Source organism: Orcinus orca, chromosome 15 (assembly GCF_937001465.1).
Source record: "Orcinus orca chromosome 15, mOrcOrc1.1, whole genome shotgun sequence".
NCBI lineage: Eukaryota > Metazoa > Chordata > Mammalia > Artiodactyla > Delphinidae > Orcinus > Orcinus orca.
In genome coordinates this window covers 73,562,035-73,577,743 of record NC_064573.1, presented here as the reverse complement: position 1 = coordinate 73,577,743, position 15,709 = coordinate 73,562,035, and the positions used below count along the sequence as shown (strand labels likewise).

At 39.2% G+C, this 15,709-nt stretch overlaps 2 protein-coding genes and 1 pseudogene across 13 annotated transcripts in view; 2 read left to right on the top strand and 1 right to left on the bottom strand.

Annotated features, from left to right (window-relative positions):
* Positions 1–1,909, top strand: part of TMEM116 (transmembrane protein 116) — a 131,571-nt gene extending 129,662 nt beyond the window's left edge. The window contains exon 12 of the mRNA XM_033408699.2: positions 1,755–1,909. The gene's annotated coding sequence lies outside the window, so the exon portion shown is untranslated. The remainder of the gene's footprint in view (positions 1–1,754) is intronic.
* Positions 1–15,709, bottom strand: part of MAPKAPK5 (MAPK activated protein kinase 5) — a 37,486-nt gene that overhangs the window by 10,057 nt on the left and 11,720 nt on the right. For 5 of the 12 annotated variants that reach the window (XM_049698628.1, XM_049698636.1, XM_049698627.1 and 2 more), the window contains 6 exons: positions 15,374–15,449; positions 14,483–14,580; positions 12,874–12,986; positions 11,354–11,439; positions 10,507–10,602; positions 1,677–1,757 (listed from right to left, as the gene is read on the bottom strand). In XM_049698628.1, the coding sequence (XP_049554585.1) occupies positions 1,677–1,757; positions 10,507–10,602; positions 11,354–11,439; positions 12,874–12,986; positions 14,483–14,580; positions 15,374–15,449 (550 nt within the window). Of the gene's footprint in view, positions 1–1,676; positions 1,758–10,506; positions 10,603–11,353; positions 11,440–12,873; positions 12,987–14,482; positions 14,581–14,750; positions 14,815–15,373; positions 15,450–15,709 lie in introns of those variants that run through there. The other 7 variants (XM_049698631.1, XM_049698633.1, XM_049698634.1 and 4 more) reach the window with 4 other exon arrangements.
* On the top strand, positions 2,060–2,587 carry LOC105748614 (40S ribosomal protein S2-like; annotated as a pseudogene).

Below are 15,709 nucleotides of genomic sequence, written 5' to 3'. Positions count from 1 at the left end.
AACCTGCCACTGTGGCCACACGCTCCTCACACCACAGCTGTGCGCTGCTCTGAGTGAAGCCTGGAAAATGAGGTGTCTCAGGTACTCTCAGCCATGTCTTGGCATCATACTAGTAGACATTTATAGATGACATGACCCATGCTGTAGAACATACTTATAAAATTATAGAGGTGGAGAGAAATCTTAAAAAATAGTTCACATGAGGAAACTGATACTACAGAGATCTTGTCATCTCTAAGGTCATCTGTCAAGAGTGAAACTAAGTGCACCAACCAACATCATACAGCTGAATGGTGGTGGAGTCACAGCAAGTCACCTGGCCTACTGCCTCTTTTTCTTTTTAATTAACGTTGATGTATTTATTTAACTTTTGAAATTTTAACTACATCTTTTTACATTATTTTTATTTAAAAAATTATTTGTAAATGTAGCAGTGTTCACTTAGTTGCCAATATAAAGATTATAACTAGACCAACATATATACACATTCAAAAGTAATATGAACTTATTTCAATATACTACTCATCTGTGGAGTGTAAATTTTATGAATGCCATGCTAATTCACAAACACCACTAGATTCACAAAATGGAACAGGAAGAGGAGAAAAAAATAGTACTGGGAAATAATGTATCACACAAGAATCCATTGTATTCATGACGAGAAGACCGTATCAAGTAAATTAATATCTCTGTTAGCTAAGTGCTTCTACCACTCAATTCCTGTCTGCATTGGGAAGCAGGAAGCAGTTTCTGACTGACTATAATCAGCACAGCCCTCATTTCCAACCTTCACTATATAAGGGCACAGCTGCCTACAGTTTTGCAAGTAGATCAAGATGATGTGGAGCAGTTCTTACTTGGGGACTGAACAGTGTTAATCATGAAAGTAGTTGTTTAGCGTTCTGGTCATGCTGTGCCAGTGCCAGTGCCAATGCAAGTGGAGGGTCCTGAGTGCCACAGAAGCCTGTGTGTTCTTCAATATGTATGCCTGCATGTGTGCACGCACATGCATTAGGAATATGTGGGGCCCTCTAAAGGTGTGGGACCGGGAAGAGCTGGCCTGCCTTTCTACCATCCTCAGCTCCCTCTCTACCATCTATATCACCTGGAGTCCCCAAGCAGCATCATTTTTTTCTGATCTACTCAGTGACTCCAGGACCTCTAGGACCTGTTTCAAGAGGCCCTAAACCTCTCATACTTTAGAACAGAGAAGATTGATGTGTAGGCTACTGATTAAGAACTGTGAAGTACCAGGTAACATTTGGGAGCACTTGCTATGTGTACTAGACACTGTTCTAAGTTGGGTATTTTATGGGGTTAGAAAGAATGGCACCATAAATGGACAAATAATATTCTCTGAAATGGCCTCCACCTCAAAAAAGCAAGACAAACATATCTTTAAATGTGATCAGTGGACTGTACAGCTAGCCAAATAAATAACCTCCAGGTGACCATAGCCTTTGGTTCCTGCTGCAAAACCTAAACTGGTATGAATCTTATTTCATCAGACAAATACTTGAATTCCACTCTTCTGCATATGTGGCTGCTTTCAGCCTCTTGGGCAGCAATATTAAGGGATAAGAATGGAATTTGCCACCTTCCCAGAGGGCCACAAACACCTCATAGGAGAAGAGGGGCTACACCCAAGGGGTAAAGATTAGTATCTCCTCTCCTACCTTGTTATAAGTGTAGGGTGTTGGCGAGGTAGGTATGATGCCAGATTTCTCCTTCTGATGCCTTCTCTGTGCCTCCAGTACCTGTCAGAGTTACACCAAAGGGGACAGTTTACTGAAAATCACACCAGCGACCTGCAGCTTGAGACAGACTGCTGGAAGGCTGAAGAGGGTAGTCACTGGCAGTCAACAATCAACAACTGAAAAAACTCTACATAAATACTTTCAAAAACTTTTTTCTTTCTTGGAATCAGCAATTTATTATCAGTGTTTGCCGAGGTCAAGGACATGAAGATTAAGTCCCTGAAGGAGAATTTATCTCTTCTTCCTCTCGATCTGAGGTTACTTTTCCCTAGGGGAGTCCCTTATGCCTTTGAAAGCAGTGAAAGCAGAATGGTGCTGGCCAGCAGTTCAGGTTTGAGGTATTTGTTGCCATGAGGGACTGTAATAGTCACATGGGTCTGGGTGTTAAGTGCTCCAAGGAGGTAACCACTGCCATCCACAGGGCCATCCTCCTGGCCAACCACTCCGCTGTCATGGGTAATGGGACTCCTGGAAACACAAGATTGGCAAACCCCATACAGTTCCTTGAAGGTGACAGGATACTGCAGCTCTCTGCTGGTATGCTTCATCCTTGCACCCAGATCCACTGCTAGTGTCTTGGTCTTCGTGGCCACAAAGCTGCTGCTGACAGCAGGCACTGAAAACTGTTACCCCTTGGTCAGCGGCTGCACAGGCTCGTTGGGCAACTTTACCAAGGCCACCTTCGATGCCACCTCTAAGACCTACAGCTATCTTACACCTGACCTCTCGAAGGGGACTGTGCTCACCAAGGCTCCCTATAAGCAATTCATTGACCATCTTGTGTTGCACAAGGCTTGTGTTTTCACACAAGAATAATAAGGTGAATTAATTAAAACTGAAAAAGAAAATACCACTTATGAGAGCATAAAAATTTAAGAATTGGGCTTCCCTGGTGGCGCAGTGGTTTGAGAGTCCGCCTGCCGATGCAGGGAACAGGGGTTTGTGCCCCAGTCTGGGAAGATCCCACATGCCGCGGAGCGGCTGGGCCTGTGAGCCATGGCCACTGAGCCTGCGCATCCAGAGCCTGTGCTCCGCAACGGGAGAGGCCACAACAGTGAGAGGCCCGCGTACCGCAAAAAAAAAAAAAAAAAAAATTAAGAATAAATCTAAAAAGACATGTGAAAGACCTGTACATGAAAACTATACAAATATTGCTGAGCAAAACCAAAGACAAAAATACAGCTGGCTTATGGGTCAGAGGGCTCAATATTGTTATGATGTCAGTGATCCCATACTGAACTATATGTTTAAAACAACCCTAGTCAAAATCCCAGCATGCTTTTTTGTAGAAGTAAACAGCCAATTCTAAAGTTCATATGGAAATGCAAAGAAATTTGAATAGCCAAAACAACTATGAAAAAGAAGAACAAAGTTGGAGGGCTAAAACTACCTTATCTCAAAAATTATTAAAAAGTGTCAATAATCAAAACAGTATGGTATTAGTGTAAAGACAGACAAAGAGATCAATGGAACAGAGTGGAAAATCCAAAAATAAACCCACACATATACATTCGACTGATTTTTGACAAAGGCTCAGAAGCAATGCAGTAAAGATAGTTTTTCAACAAATGGTACTGGAACAACTAGATATCCAAATGCTAAAAAATGAACTTGGATCCATACCTCACACATTATACAAAAATTAACTCAAAATGGATCACAGACCCAAATGTAAAGCCTAAAATTATAAAACTTGTAGCATAAAATCTTTGTGGTCTTGAGTTAAGACAGATTTCTTGGATAGAAAACCAAAAGCAGAGTCCATAAAATTTTTTTTTAAAATTAACAAATTGGCCTTCACACCAAAATTAAAATCTTTTGCTCTTCAGAAGATGTTGTTACCACCTCACACCAGTCAGAATGGCCATCCTCAAAAAGTCTACAAATAGGGACTTCCCTGGTGGCACCGTGGTTAAGACTGCACGCTCCCAATGCAGGGGGCCCAGGTTTGATCTCTGCTCAGGGAACTAGATCCCATTTGCATGCCGCAACAAAGAGTTCATATGCCACAACTAAGGAGCCCACCTGCTGCAACTAAAAAGCCCAAGTGCTGCAACTAAGGAGCCTGCAAGCTGCAACTAAGGAGCTGGTGAGCTACAACTAAGGATCCCACCTGCTGCAACTAAGACCCAGCACAACCAAATAAATAAATATTTTTTAAAAATCTACAAATAATAAATGCTGGAGAGGGTGTGGAGCAAAGGGAACCCTCCTACACTGTTGGTGGGAAAGTAAATTGGTGCAGCCACTATGGAAAATAGTATGTAGGCTCCTTAAAAAACTACAAATAGAGTTACCATATGATCCAGTGATCCCACTCCTGGGCGTATATCCAGAAAAGATGAAAACACTAATTTGAAAAGATATATGCCACCCAATGTTCACAGTAGCACTATTTACAATAGGCAAGACATGGAAACAACTTAAATGTCCATCGATAGAGGAATGGATAAAGACGATGTGATAGACACACACACACACACACACACACACACACACACACTGGAATATTACTCAGCCATAAAAAAGAATGAAGTAATGCCATTTGCAGCAACATGGATGGACCTAGAGATTATCATACTAAGTGAAGTCAGACAGAGAAAGACAAATATCATGTGATATCACTTATATGTGGAATCTAAAAAAGTGATACAAATGAACTCATTCACAAAAGAGAAACAGACTCACAGACTTAGAAAACTAACTTATGGTTATCAAAGAGGAAAGTGGGGGAGAGATAAATTGGGAATTTGGGATTAACAGATACCCACTACTATATATAAAATAGATAAACAACAAGGACCTATTGTATAGCACAGGGAACTATATTCAATGTCTTGAAATAACCTATAATGGAAAAGAATCTGAAAAAGTATATATACATGTGTGTGTGTGCATGTGTGTAACTGAATCACTTTGCTGTACACCTGAAACACCGTAAATCAACTATGCTTCAATTTTTAAAAAAAGAAAAAAAAAAGACACTGTTAAGAGAATGAAAGATAAGCCACAGACTGGAAGAAAATCTTTCCAAAGCATATATCTGATAAATGACTTATATCCAAAATATATTTAAAAAACTGTAAAATTCAGCAATAAGAAAATAAACAATCCAATTTAAAATATGGGGAAAAGATCTGATCCGATACGTCACCAAAGAAAATATACAGACAGCAAAGAAGCACCATGGATGCTCAACATCATTAGTTATTAGGGAAATGCAAATTGAAACCACAATGAAATACTGCTACACAGTCACTAAAATGGCTAAAAAGACTGTCCAGGGGACTTCCCTGGTGGCACAGTGGTTAAGGCTCCATGCTCCCAATGCAGGGGGCCCGGGTTTGATTCCTGGTTAGGGAACTAGATCCCACATGAATGCTGCAACTAAGGAGCCCATGTGCTGCAATTAAAGAGCCAGCAAGCTGCAACTAAGGAGCCCTCGAGCCACAACTAAGGAGCCTGCCTGCCTCAACTAAGGAACCCACGTGTCACAACTAAGAAGCTGGCGAGCCTCAACTAAGGAGCCCGTGAGCCACAACTAAGAACCCTACCTGCTGCAACTAAGACCCAGCGCAACCAAATAAATAAATATTAAAAAAAATTAAAATACATAAATAAATAAAAAATAAAAAGACTGTCCATACCAAATGCTAGTAGGAATGTGGAGGACCTGAAACTTTCATACACTGCTGATGGGAATGTAAAATTGAACACCACTTTGGAAAACAACTTGGCAGTTTCTAAGTAAGTTAAATACATCTACCACATGATCTAGCCATTCCACTCTAGGTATTTACCAAAGAGAAAAGGAAATAAATGTCCATCCAAAAACCTGTGCAAAAATGTTTGTAACACGTTTATTTTTAACAGCCAAAAACTGAAAACAACCCAGATGTCCATCAATAGATAAGTGGATAAACGAACCATGGTATATCCACATAGTGGAATACTTCCCAGCAGTAAAAACGAAAGAACTATTGATACATGCAATAACATGGATAAATCTTAAACGTAATTTTGCTGAGTGAAAGAAACCCCCCCCAAAAGAAAATACCATACGATGTGCTACTTTATATATAAATCTACAGAAAATGCAAACTATAATGACAGAAAGCAGATCAACTGCTGCCTGGCAATGAAGGGAAAAATAGAGAGGCAGGGAAGGAGTTCAAGGGGCACAGTAAAATTTTGGGGGGTGACAAATATGTTCACTACCTTGACTGTGGTGATGGTTTAATGAGTGTGTGTGTATGTCAAAACTTATAAGTTGTGCAAGTTAAATATGTATAGTTTATCATGTATCAATTACATCTCAATAAAAAAATTTTTTTAAAGAAGGCTTATATAAAACAAATCTCGGAAAGAATAAGCACCAGCTATATATATATGTATATGTCCATCAATAGATGAGTGGATAAACGAACCATGGTAAGAACCAAGAAAACAGGACCTGACCAAGACTGAGGCTGGTTCAGAAAAGAGATACCTCTCCACCCATCGTTGCCATCACCCTCCATCAGGCTAGCAAGCACCAAGTAATAAGTAACAGCAGTCCACTGTTAGTGGCAGAAAAAGACTGTGAAGCAAAAGCCCCTCTGAGGCAGAGGCACACAGCCAATGCTAAAGATAAAGATGGAGAAGAAACACAAAAAAACACACAAACCTGTGGCACCCCAAACCCCACCCTAAGCACAAGGTAACAAGAGAGGAATCTCAAGCCAGTGACACAGTAAAAATAACAATAGCAACAACAGAGCTCACACTAAGCTCAACTCCTAAGTAGACTGACTCAATTCCCTACTCCCATACTAAAGGACTAACTGCAGAAGCAGCAAGCCAACTTCTAGACTTCCACCTCCATCTCTACAGATCCTACAAAGATTTAAAAGGTTAATAAGGGCTTATCATAATTTTATGCCAATAAATTAAAAAACAGTCAAATTTCTTAAAGACACAAATTACTAAAACTGGCTCAAGAAGAAATATAAAAATTCAATAGACCTATACCTATTTTTAAATTGATTACATCATTAAAAATCCACAATGAAAACTCCAAAATAGCAATCTTACACAAACTGTTTCAGAAAATAAAGGAGGAAGACACATTTCCCAACTAATAGTATGATGTCAGCATTATTACCCTGATACCTTGAAACAAGGCAAAGACATTATGGGAAAGGATTATGGACCAATATCCCTTTTGTTAAAAAACACAAAATCCTTAACAAAATATTAGCAAAACAAATCAATCATCATGACTGAGTTTTATCTTAGGAATGTAAGATTGGTATAATGCCTGAAAATCAATTAATTCATCATATTAACAAAATAAAGAAGAAAAAATATATCATCAGTTCAATAGATGCAGAAAAAGCATTGGGTAAAATTTAACACATTCCCTTTCAGTAAACTAGGAACAGAAGGAAACTTCCTCAACCTGATAAAGGACATCTACAAAAAACATAACAGTTAATATCATACTTAATGGTGAAAGACTGAACATTTTTTCTGTAAGATCAGGAACAAGGCAAGGATGTCTGCTCTCATCACTTATATTCAACTGGTAGTTCTAGCCAACACAGTAAGGGAAGGAAAAGAAATAAAAGGCAAACATACTGGAAAGAACAAAGTAAAACTATCTTTATTCACAGATGACATGACTCTGTATGTAGAAAATCTTAATAAATCTATTAAAAAAATCTACTAGAATTAATAAGCGATTTAGGCAAGATCCCAGGATTCAAGGGATCAAAAATCATTTATTTCTCTACAAACTATAAACAAACAATTGGAAAATGAAATTTTTAAAAATATCATTTCCAATAATTTCCATAAACATAAAATATAGGAAAAAATTTAAGAAAATAGGTATAAAACCTATACACTAAGAAATATAAATCTTTCTGAGAAAAATGAAAGACCTAAATAAATGGAAAGATATACTGTTTGGGCTTCCCTGGTGGCACAGTGGTTGAGAGTCCGCCTGCCGATGCAGGGGACACGGGTTCGTGCCCCGGTCTGAGAGGATCCCACATGCCGCGGAGCGGCTGGGCCCATGAGACATGGCCGCTGAGCCTGCACGTCCGGAGCCTGTGCTCCGCAACGGGAGAGGCCACAACAGTGAGAGGCCCACATACAGAAAAAAAAAAAAAAGATATACCACGTTCATTAAATAGAAGACTTTATATTGTTAAGATGTCAATTCTCTCCAAATTCATCTATAGATTAAATACAATTCAAATCAAATCCCAGGAGGCTTTTCTGTCATAGAGAATTGAATTCTAAAATTTACAGAGAAATGCAAAGGATCCAGAATAGTGAAAACAATTTTGAAAAAGAATACATTTGAAGGACTTATTACACTATCTGAGGTCAAGACTTAATATAGGTCGAGACTTAATATAAAGCTACAGTGATCCAGATGATATATAGACGTATGTATGAAATAAACAGAATAGAGCCTAGAATAGACCAACACATATATGGTCAATTGATTTTCGACAAAACTGCAAAATAATTCAATTCGACAAAACTGTAAGGTAATTCAATGAGGCAAGGATAGTCTTTTCAACAAGTGATATGGAAACAACGACATCCATAAGGGAAAAAAAGAAGCTTGACCCTTTACACACACACACACACACACACACACACACACACACACACACACCTCAAATGGATCACAGTCTAAAATGTAAAAGCTAAAACTATAACCTTTAATAAGAAAACATGAGAAAATCTTCATCTCCATGGATATGGAAAGACTTCTTAGGAACAAACAGCACTAACCATTGAAAAAAAGAATTGGTGAATTGGACTTGATCAATATTTAAAACTTCTACTATTCAAAAGATCATTAAGAAAACTGATGGGGACTTCCCTGGCGGTCCAGTGGCTAAGACTCTGTGCTTCCAATGCAGGGGGCATGGGTTCGACCCCTGATCAGGGAACTAAGATCCCACATGCCATGTGGCACGGCCCAAAAAAAAAAAAAAAAGAAAACTGAAATGCAAGCCACAGACTGAGAGAAATATTCATAATACATATGTTGTAGGCAGGATAATGGCCTCCCAAAGAAGTCCTGTCCTAATCCCTGGAATCTATGAATATGTTACCTTACATAGCAAAAGGGACTTCTAAGATTTGATTAAATTAAGGATCTTGAGATGGGGGATTATCCTGGATTACCCAGGATAATCTGACCAATTATCCTCAGTCAGAGTCAGAGACACTGGAAGATGCTACCTACACTGCTGTCTTTGAAAATGGAGGAAGAGGCCACAAATCAGGGCTTCCCTGGTGGCGCAGTGGTTGAGAGTCCGCCTGCCAATGCAGGGGACACGGGTTCGTGCCCCGGTCTGGGGGAATGCCGCGTGCTGCGGAGCAGCTGGGCCCGTGAGCCATGACCGCTGAGCCTGCGCGTCCGGAGCCTGTGCTCCGCAATGGGAGAGGCCACAGCAGTGAGAGGCCTGCGTACCGCAAAAAAAAAAAAAAAAAAGAGGCCACAAGCCAAAGAATGCAGGTAGCCTCAGAAGCTGAAAAGGCAAGGGAATGGATTCTCCCCTAGAGCCTCCAAAAGGAACACAGTCCTGCTGACATCCTGAACCATTTCAGACTTCTGACCTCCAAAACTGTAAGGTAATAAATGTGTGCTGTTTTAAGTGCTGTTTTAAGTTAAGTTAAGTTTGTGGCAATTTGTTACAGCAGCAGTAAAATATTAATACATATATATGACAAAGAACTTGTATCCAGAATATAATTTTAAAAATTCTTATATCTCATTTATTAAACAACACAAAAAGGGCAAAAGATTTGTACCCATACTACACAACAGAATGTTGTACCCATATTTCACAATAGAACAGCCAGTAGACACATGAAAAAATATTCAACAACAGTAGCCATCAGGAAAATGCTATAATTAAATCCATAACGAAATAACACGAACATACCTACCAGAATGACCAAGATTATAAACACTAACAAACATAAGTTGGTGATAAGAATGTGAAGAAACTGGAACATTTACATTACATTAGTGGTGCATACAACCATTTTGGAAAAAGATTTTACCTAAAGGTAGGGGTATGTCCCCCAAAACTCGTAAATGAATGTTCCTAGCAACTTTATTCCTAATGGTGAAAAATAGGAAACAACCCCAAATGGCCATCAGTCAGTGAATGGATAAACAAATGTGGCTTGGTCATATGATGGAATACTACTTAGCAATAAAAAGGAACTAATTACTGATACACACAGAAACATGGATGGATCTGAAAAACATGCTGAGCCAAAGAAGTGAAACACAAAAGGTACAAAATTCCATTTTTATGAAATTCTACAACAGGCAAAACTAACCAATAATGACAAAGTAGATCAGTGGTTTTAATTAAGGGGATTAAGTTGGGAGCAGAATGACTGCAAAGGCACACAAGACAGTTTTTGAAGTGATGGAAATGTTTTGTATTTTGACTTTGGTGATGTTCACGCAGGAGTATCCATTTGTCAAAACTCATCAAACTACACTTAATGTAGAAGTATGTTATTGTATATTAATCATACCTCAATAAGGCTGCTTTTAAAAGAATAAAATGCCTGCACCAAATTAAGCAGCCTATAGGTTTGTGAAGCTGAGTCCTCCTCCTTCCATTTGTAATATATACCCACTCATGCTGTGGAATGGAAGAAACGTGAGTCTACAGGCAGCTTGGTGACACATCCTACGGAAGAAACAGCACATGCTTACCTGAGGTGCTACATAATATGGGGTGAACTGAGGTGTCATCAAGTCACCTTGGTCAATTTTGGCAAATCCAAAGTCACACAACTTCACTGGGGCATCCTGAAATAAAACAAATGGGAGTCACTGCTCCAGAGTTCTCGGAAAACGTTAAAGGAAAATGCAGGTGCAAGACATGTTACCTTAAGCTCTCAGGAGTTTCTAGCTGAGACCTGAACCTATGAGTAGCATGTCCTCAGCTCTGGAGACAATGATTCATATTTAGAAACTGTTCTTAGTAATACAGAAGTAAGGAATTTCTACCCACTCACAATTATCCCTGTTTTATAACTTGTAAAGGCAGCACTAAAATCAAGATGCTTCCTGACTCTATTGGCCCATTATCTCTCATCAATCTAGGGTGCTGCTTCACCCTCAACATCAGCTTCATGATAGCCAGAGTAAGTTATCTGGTGGGACACAGTGCATGGGGCATGGATTGGAGCTGGAGAGGAAAACACACCTTATGAGGGTTAACACTGAACACAACCACTAAGTTCCAAGGTAACATATAACAGCATATAGATTCCTGCCCCTTCCCAAAGTCCTTCCAAATAATATCCAAAATCTAAAGTCCTTATGTACAAACACACATCAGTGTCATCCAAAATGATCGATGCCAGGAGTATGGTACAATTTCTCTGAGCCTCTAGCAAGGAAACAGATATGGGAAAAGTAAGCTGCTTGCAGCGCTTTGGCCTAAAGCCTCTTCACCATGGATTCAGAGCACTCCAAACATATACACACCTACACACTGTTCCTGAACTATACTGAGAGTAGCAGCACTAAAATACAGAAGGGCAAGTCATCTCACCAAAGAGTTATCCTTGAAGAGCAGATTTTCAGGCTTGAGGTCTCTGTGTGCGATGTTTAACAAGTGACAGTGCTGTAGAGCCAAAGCTATCTGGAAAGGACATAATGGAGCAACCATATCTTAGAAAAGATAGCTCTTTAATTCCCCTGGTTTAGAGAACTCAGGATGTTAAAAAATGATCCTTACTAAGTCAATTAAGACTGTGGTCAGTTTTCAATTTTAAAGCAGAAATTAAGTAAGATTTCAGATATCAAGAAATAGAAATGAATTAAGCTGTATTTTGTTCAACAAAAAGAAAAAATACAACAGTAAAACAATTCTTTGTCATAATCAACTGATGGTTAAATCCTGTATGAAATGGGAAAAATGAAATACTTGCACTTCCATTAATCTGAGATGTGACAAGTACTGCAAAGCAAACACTGGGCCAGGCAGTCTTCAGAGGGCCTGGCTTCCCCCTAGCAGGGCAGTGGCACTAACGCCTGACTCAGAGGAAACCTGCACTCTTCAGGGAGCCCAACTTGAAGTTCTGCTTTCAAGAACAACAGAAAGCAGCTGAATGGATTTTTCCACCTGATGTTCTAATCTGCCCGTCCCACTGGTTGAAAATGTTGCCCGTTTAGGTGGATTTAAAGGAGTTTGGTTTTACAGAAGATTATCAGAGCTCATCCTTTAGGCCTAATATTTGAAAAATACAAGCTATAATTTTTAAAATCAAATAGAACAGATTTTATCTGTTCTTTAACACTCTGTATGGAATTGCCTTGGCATTCCAAATATCAGTTCCTCCCTACCAGAAAGGAGGCATCAAAAAATGCTTGAGGCTCACAGAAAATTTGGAAGAATTTTTTCATTAAGAACCAGTTGGGCTACGTGTCCTGCTTCTCTCTGCTTTGCTTGCTTGGCCTGAAGAGAAACCTTGAGGGTTTAGCTTTTTCATCTCCTCATGAGGTTATTTCCAGTTGGATTCCTAGTATTGTTTGTGACGTACATCATTCCTCTAGCAATAAAATGTGATGTCAAAATAGAGAGAACATAAAACCAGGAATAACCCAGAATTACAAAGACCTTAGACTACTATTAAAATCTGATGAGGGAAAGGTGACTCATAAGCATAAAGTATCTTATATGTAATTGCCTTAGAACATATTTTTACACCATACAGTCTTTCAGGTAGTATCACTAGCATTTTATCTCAAAGTCCAATAACAGTGCTTGGAAGCTATACGTCTAAAGATTATCTACAATCTAAAAAGGAGTTAAGATTACCTTCCTTCCAGAGTTTATTTAAATCTTATCATAGGCAAACAATTGAAAACCACTTAAGAATACAGGTTCCCCCCACCAAAGCATAAAAGGGGGTCACATTCCTCCTGTCAAGGCATCTTTTCTAATTACATAACAAAGCAGGCAATGAGAGATCAAATAGAGCTTTTCTTCAAGCTTTCTTTTATTCCCCCCAATGAAATTGTGCTTGTTAACCAACACCGTTGGCAGTTTGATTGGTACCCGGGGTTAACTTGCCTGCTTTGTTACTTGGCTGGCTTGCTTCTCTGTAAAGTGCCGGTGCTGGCTGATTCTGTGAAATAGCTCTCCCCCTTCCATCATCTCCATTACAATTAAGAGTCGAGCCCTGTTTGAAAGCATTTGATTTTGTTAAGTTAAAAAACAAAGCAAAACAAAACAAAATTGAAACATCAAGTAGCTAACCTAGATACCTCATCTACAAAGTGTTACTACTTCCTAAATCTAGTCCTACCAAGCCCCTTTGAGTTGGATCCCTTGTCACTACCAGCTGGACACTATGAATGAGGACTATCCCTGACCTAAAGGTTTCTAAGAAGCTAAAAGAAAGCAGAAGAATTAGTTTTGAAGACAATGATCCTTTTGAAGATTCTGTACTTAACTTGTATATACATTTTATGGAAGCTACACTGAAAGTGTATCGAAAACAGAATACGACTTTGTATAGGACATGAATATCAAGTCATTCAGTTGGGCTGTCTTGGTTATTCACGTGTGTGTGTGTGTGTGTGTGTGTGTGTGTGTGTGTGTGTGTGTGTGTGTGTGTGTGTGTGTGTGTGTGTGTGTGTGTGTGTGTGTGTGTGTGTGTGTGTGTGTGTGTGTGTGTGTGTGTGTGTGTGTGTGTCCCTCTCTACTCCCTGCCCCCACTCCACTAGTTTTCCATATGACCCACAGCATGCCCAGCAAGATAGCCAGATAGGGTTACACAGCTACTAAATAAAAGCAAAAATTCTCATGTTGTGAAAAAAAAAATCCGAATTTTGGTTACCACTCTTTGATATAAATGCTTCCAGCTTCCATCCAAATGCTTTCACCAACAGAGCACAATTTTAAGAAATAATCATTTGATTTCCCATTCTTCTTTACAAATTCCATCTTTTTCCATCTGGAAAACTCCTACTCACCCCCTTCAAGTCCTCGCCCCCACGTAACTGCTCTGAGACACCTCGCCTCCCTAGCCTACAGAGGGCAGCTCTCCTCCTTTGTAAGCTCAAAATACTTTATGCATGCCTCTCCTTGGTACCTATCACACTGCTAGAATAATAGGTTTACATCTCAGTCCCTTCAATGGAAACCATACCTTATTTAACTTTGAATTCCCTGGAAAAGATTTAGAATGACACCCAATGAGCTTGCCAAACATTTGGAGGCTAAAAGAATGATGTTGATTTCTTCCTTTAAAAGGAATGTCAGATTCAGCAATAAGGGCTTTTTGCCATATCAACTTCTAAGACATTGCCTAGAATAATATTTGGTCTCCTTTTGCTAATTTGAAATAGAATCTGTTTTAATTCCACATTACTCAGGGGGGGCCAGGAGAGTGGGTAGGGTATAGATGAAGCACGGCTGGCAATGAGTTGATAACTGTTGAGGCTGGGTGATGGGTACTTAAGGATTCATTACATGATTCTTTTACAAATGTTTGAAAATTTCCAAATTAAAAAGTAAAGGAGAGAAGAAAAAGAAAGAGGAAGGGAGGGAGGCAGGCAGGGAGGGAGGGAAGGGAAGGGAGAGAAAGAGGGCACAAAAGAAAAGAAGACCCCACTACACCTTGGCTTACATATGGAGAGGTGGTCATGTGATAATGACCCTGTGTAGTCTTACCTGGGGCTGGACTCATGAGGAAACTGTACACTGTTAGCAAACACTTCAATGATTTGAACTATATTTGGGTGTGTGGCACACATCATGTGCAGACGTACCTTAAAGAAGAACAGAGGAAATGTTTCTGTACATAGGGGATGCCAACATTTTCTCTCCAAACTTTCCCCCCAAAACTGACCACACTAGGCCCGTGGATGAGCCTATTACAGTAAAAAACCTTATCACCTGGAATGATGTAAAAAAAAAAGTGTTTTCATACAGAAATTACCTCCTTAATGCTCTTTCCATGAAAAAAACCTCGCCAACAGGTTTATTTACTTCTACTGTCCTATCTATTAGCAAATGAAAAATTTGGTAAATAATACATCTTATTTCAGAAATTATTCATATATCTCTAAGCAAAAGAATAAGTCCTTCATTGCATATTATTAACATGTCATCACCACATCCAAATAATTTTAAACAAATGCCTATTATTAAAAACTAGAAATACATCCTCAGAGTTCTCCTGCAACATCTTTTCAATACACTATTCACTAGAACCTTCCTCATACTATTTTATCTCCACTCTTTAAAGACCTTTTCCAATAAGCAAAAGCTGAAGTAAACCTGAGTATTTGGGGGTATAAGAATCGCATTAATTGAAAAAGAACAAAAGGTGGTTTGAAAGGAAGCAAGACTTCACTAACAGCTTTTGGTATTGATGGATGAAGAACTGCTTTATAATGATAACATGGAATAGCAAAAAGTATGAATATAAAGAGAGTAAGTATGAACATAAAATTCTTTGCGAATCTCTGTATTCTCTCCATGAAGCTGCCTTACTTGTAAAAAGAATAATTCTTAGGCACTTCAAATATTTAGGCAAATCAAGGCAATAAAGGACCATACCTCATTTCTAGCTTTTGGACGATCAAAAAGAATTTTCAGTGCAAACCGTTCTTGGGTAGATTTCTTCACACAGACTCTAGATTTGGAGAAAAAAGTTCAATCAGAAATTATCTAAGTTACAGTGAAAACTAATTTAGCAAGCTGTTCTTTGAGAACTGTGCTTCTAATCAAAAATATATCCAGGCACATCAGAACAAACTTGCCCCCAGGTCTAGCAGATGGAAAGGCAGAAAGGCATCTCGCCCACCCTTCACAGGCCTTAGACATGTGAAATCAACTTGATGCTGGCCAAGAAAGACAAAATGGCCTCTGCTGGCTACAAGTGACTCATACAGT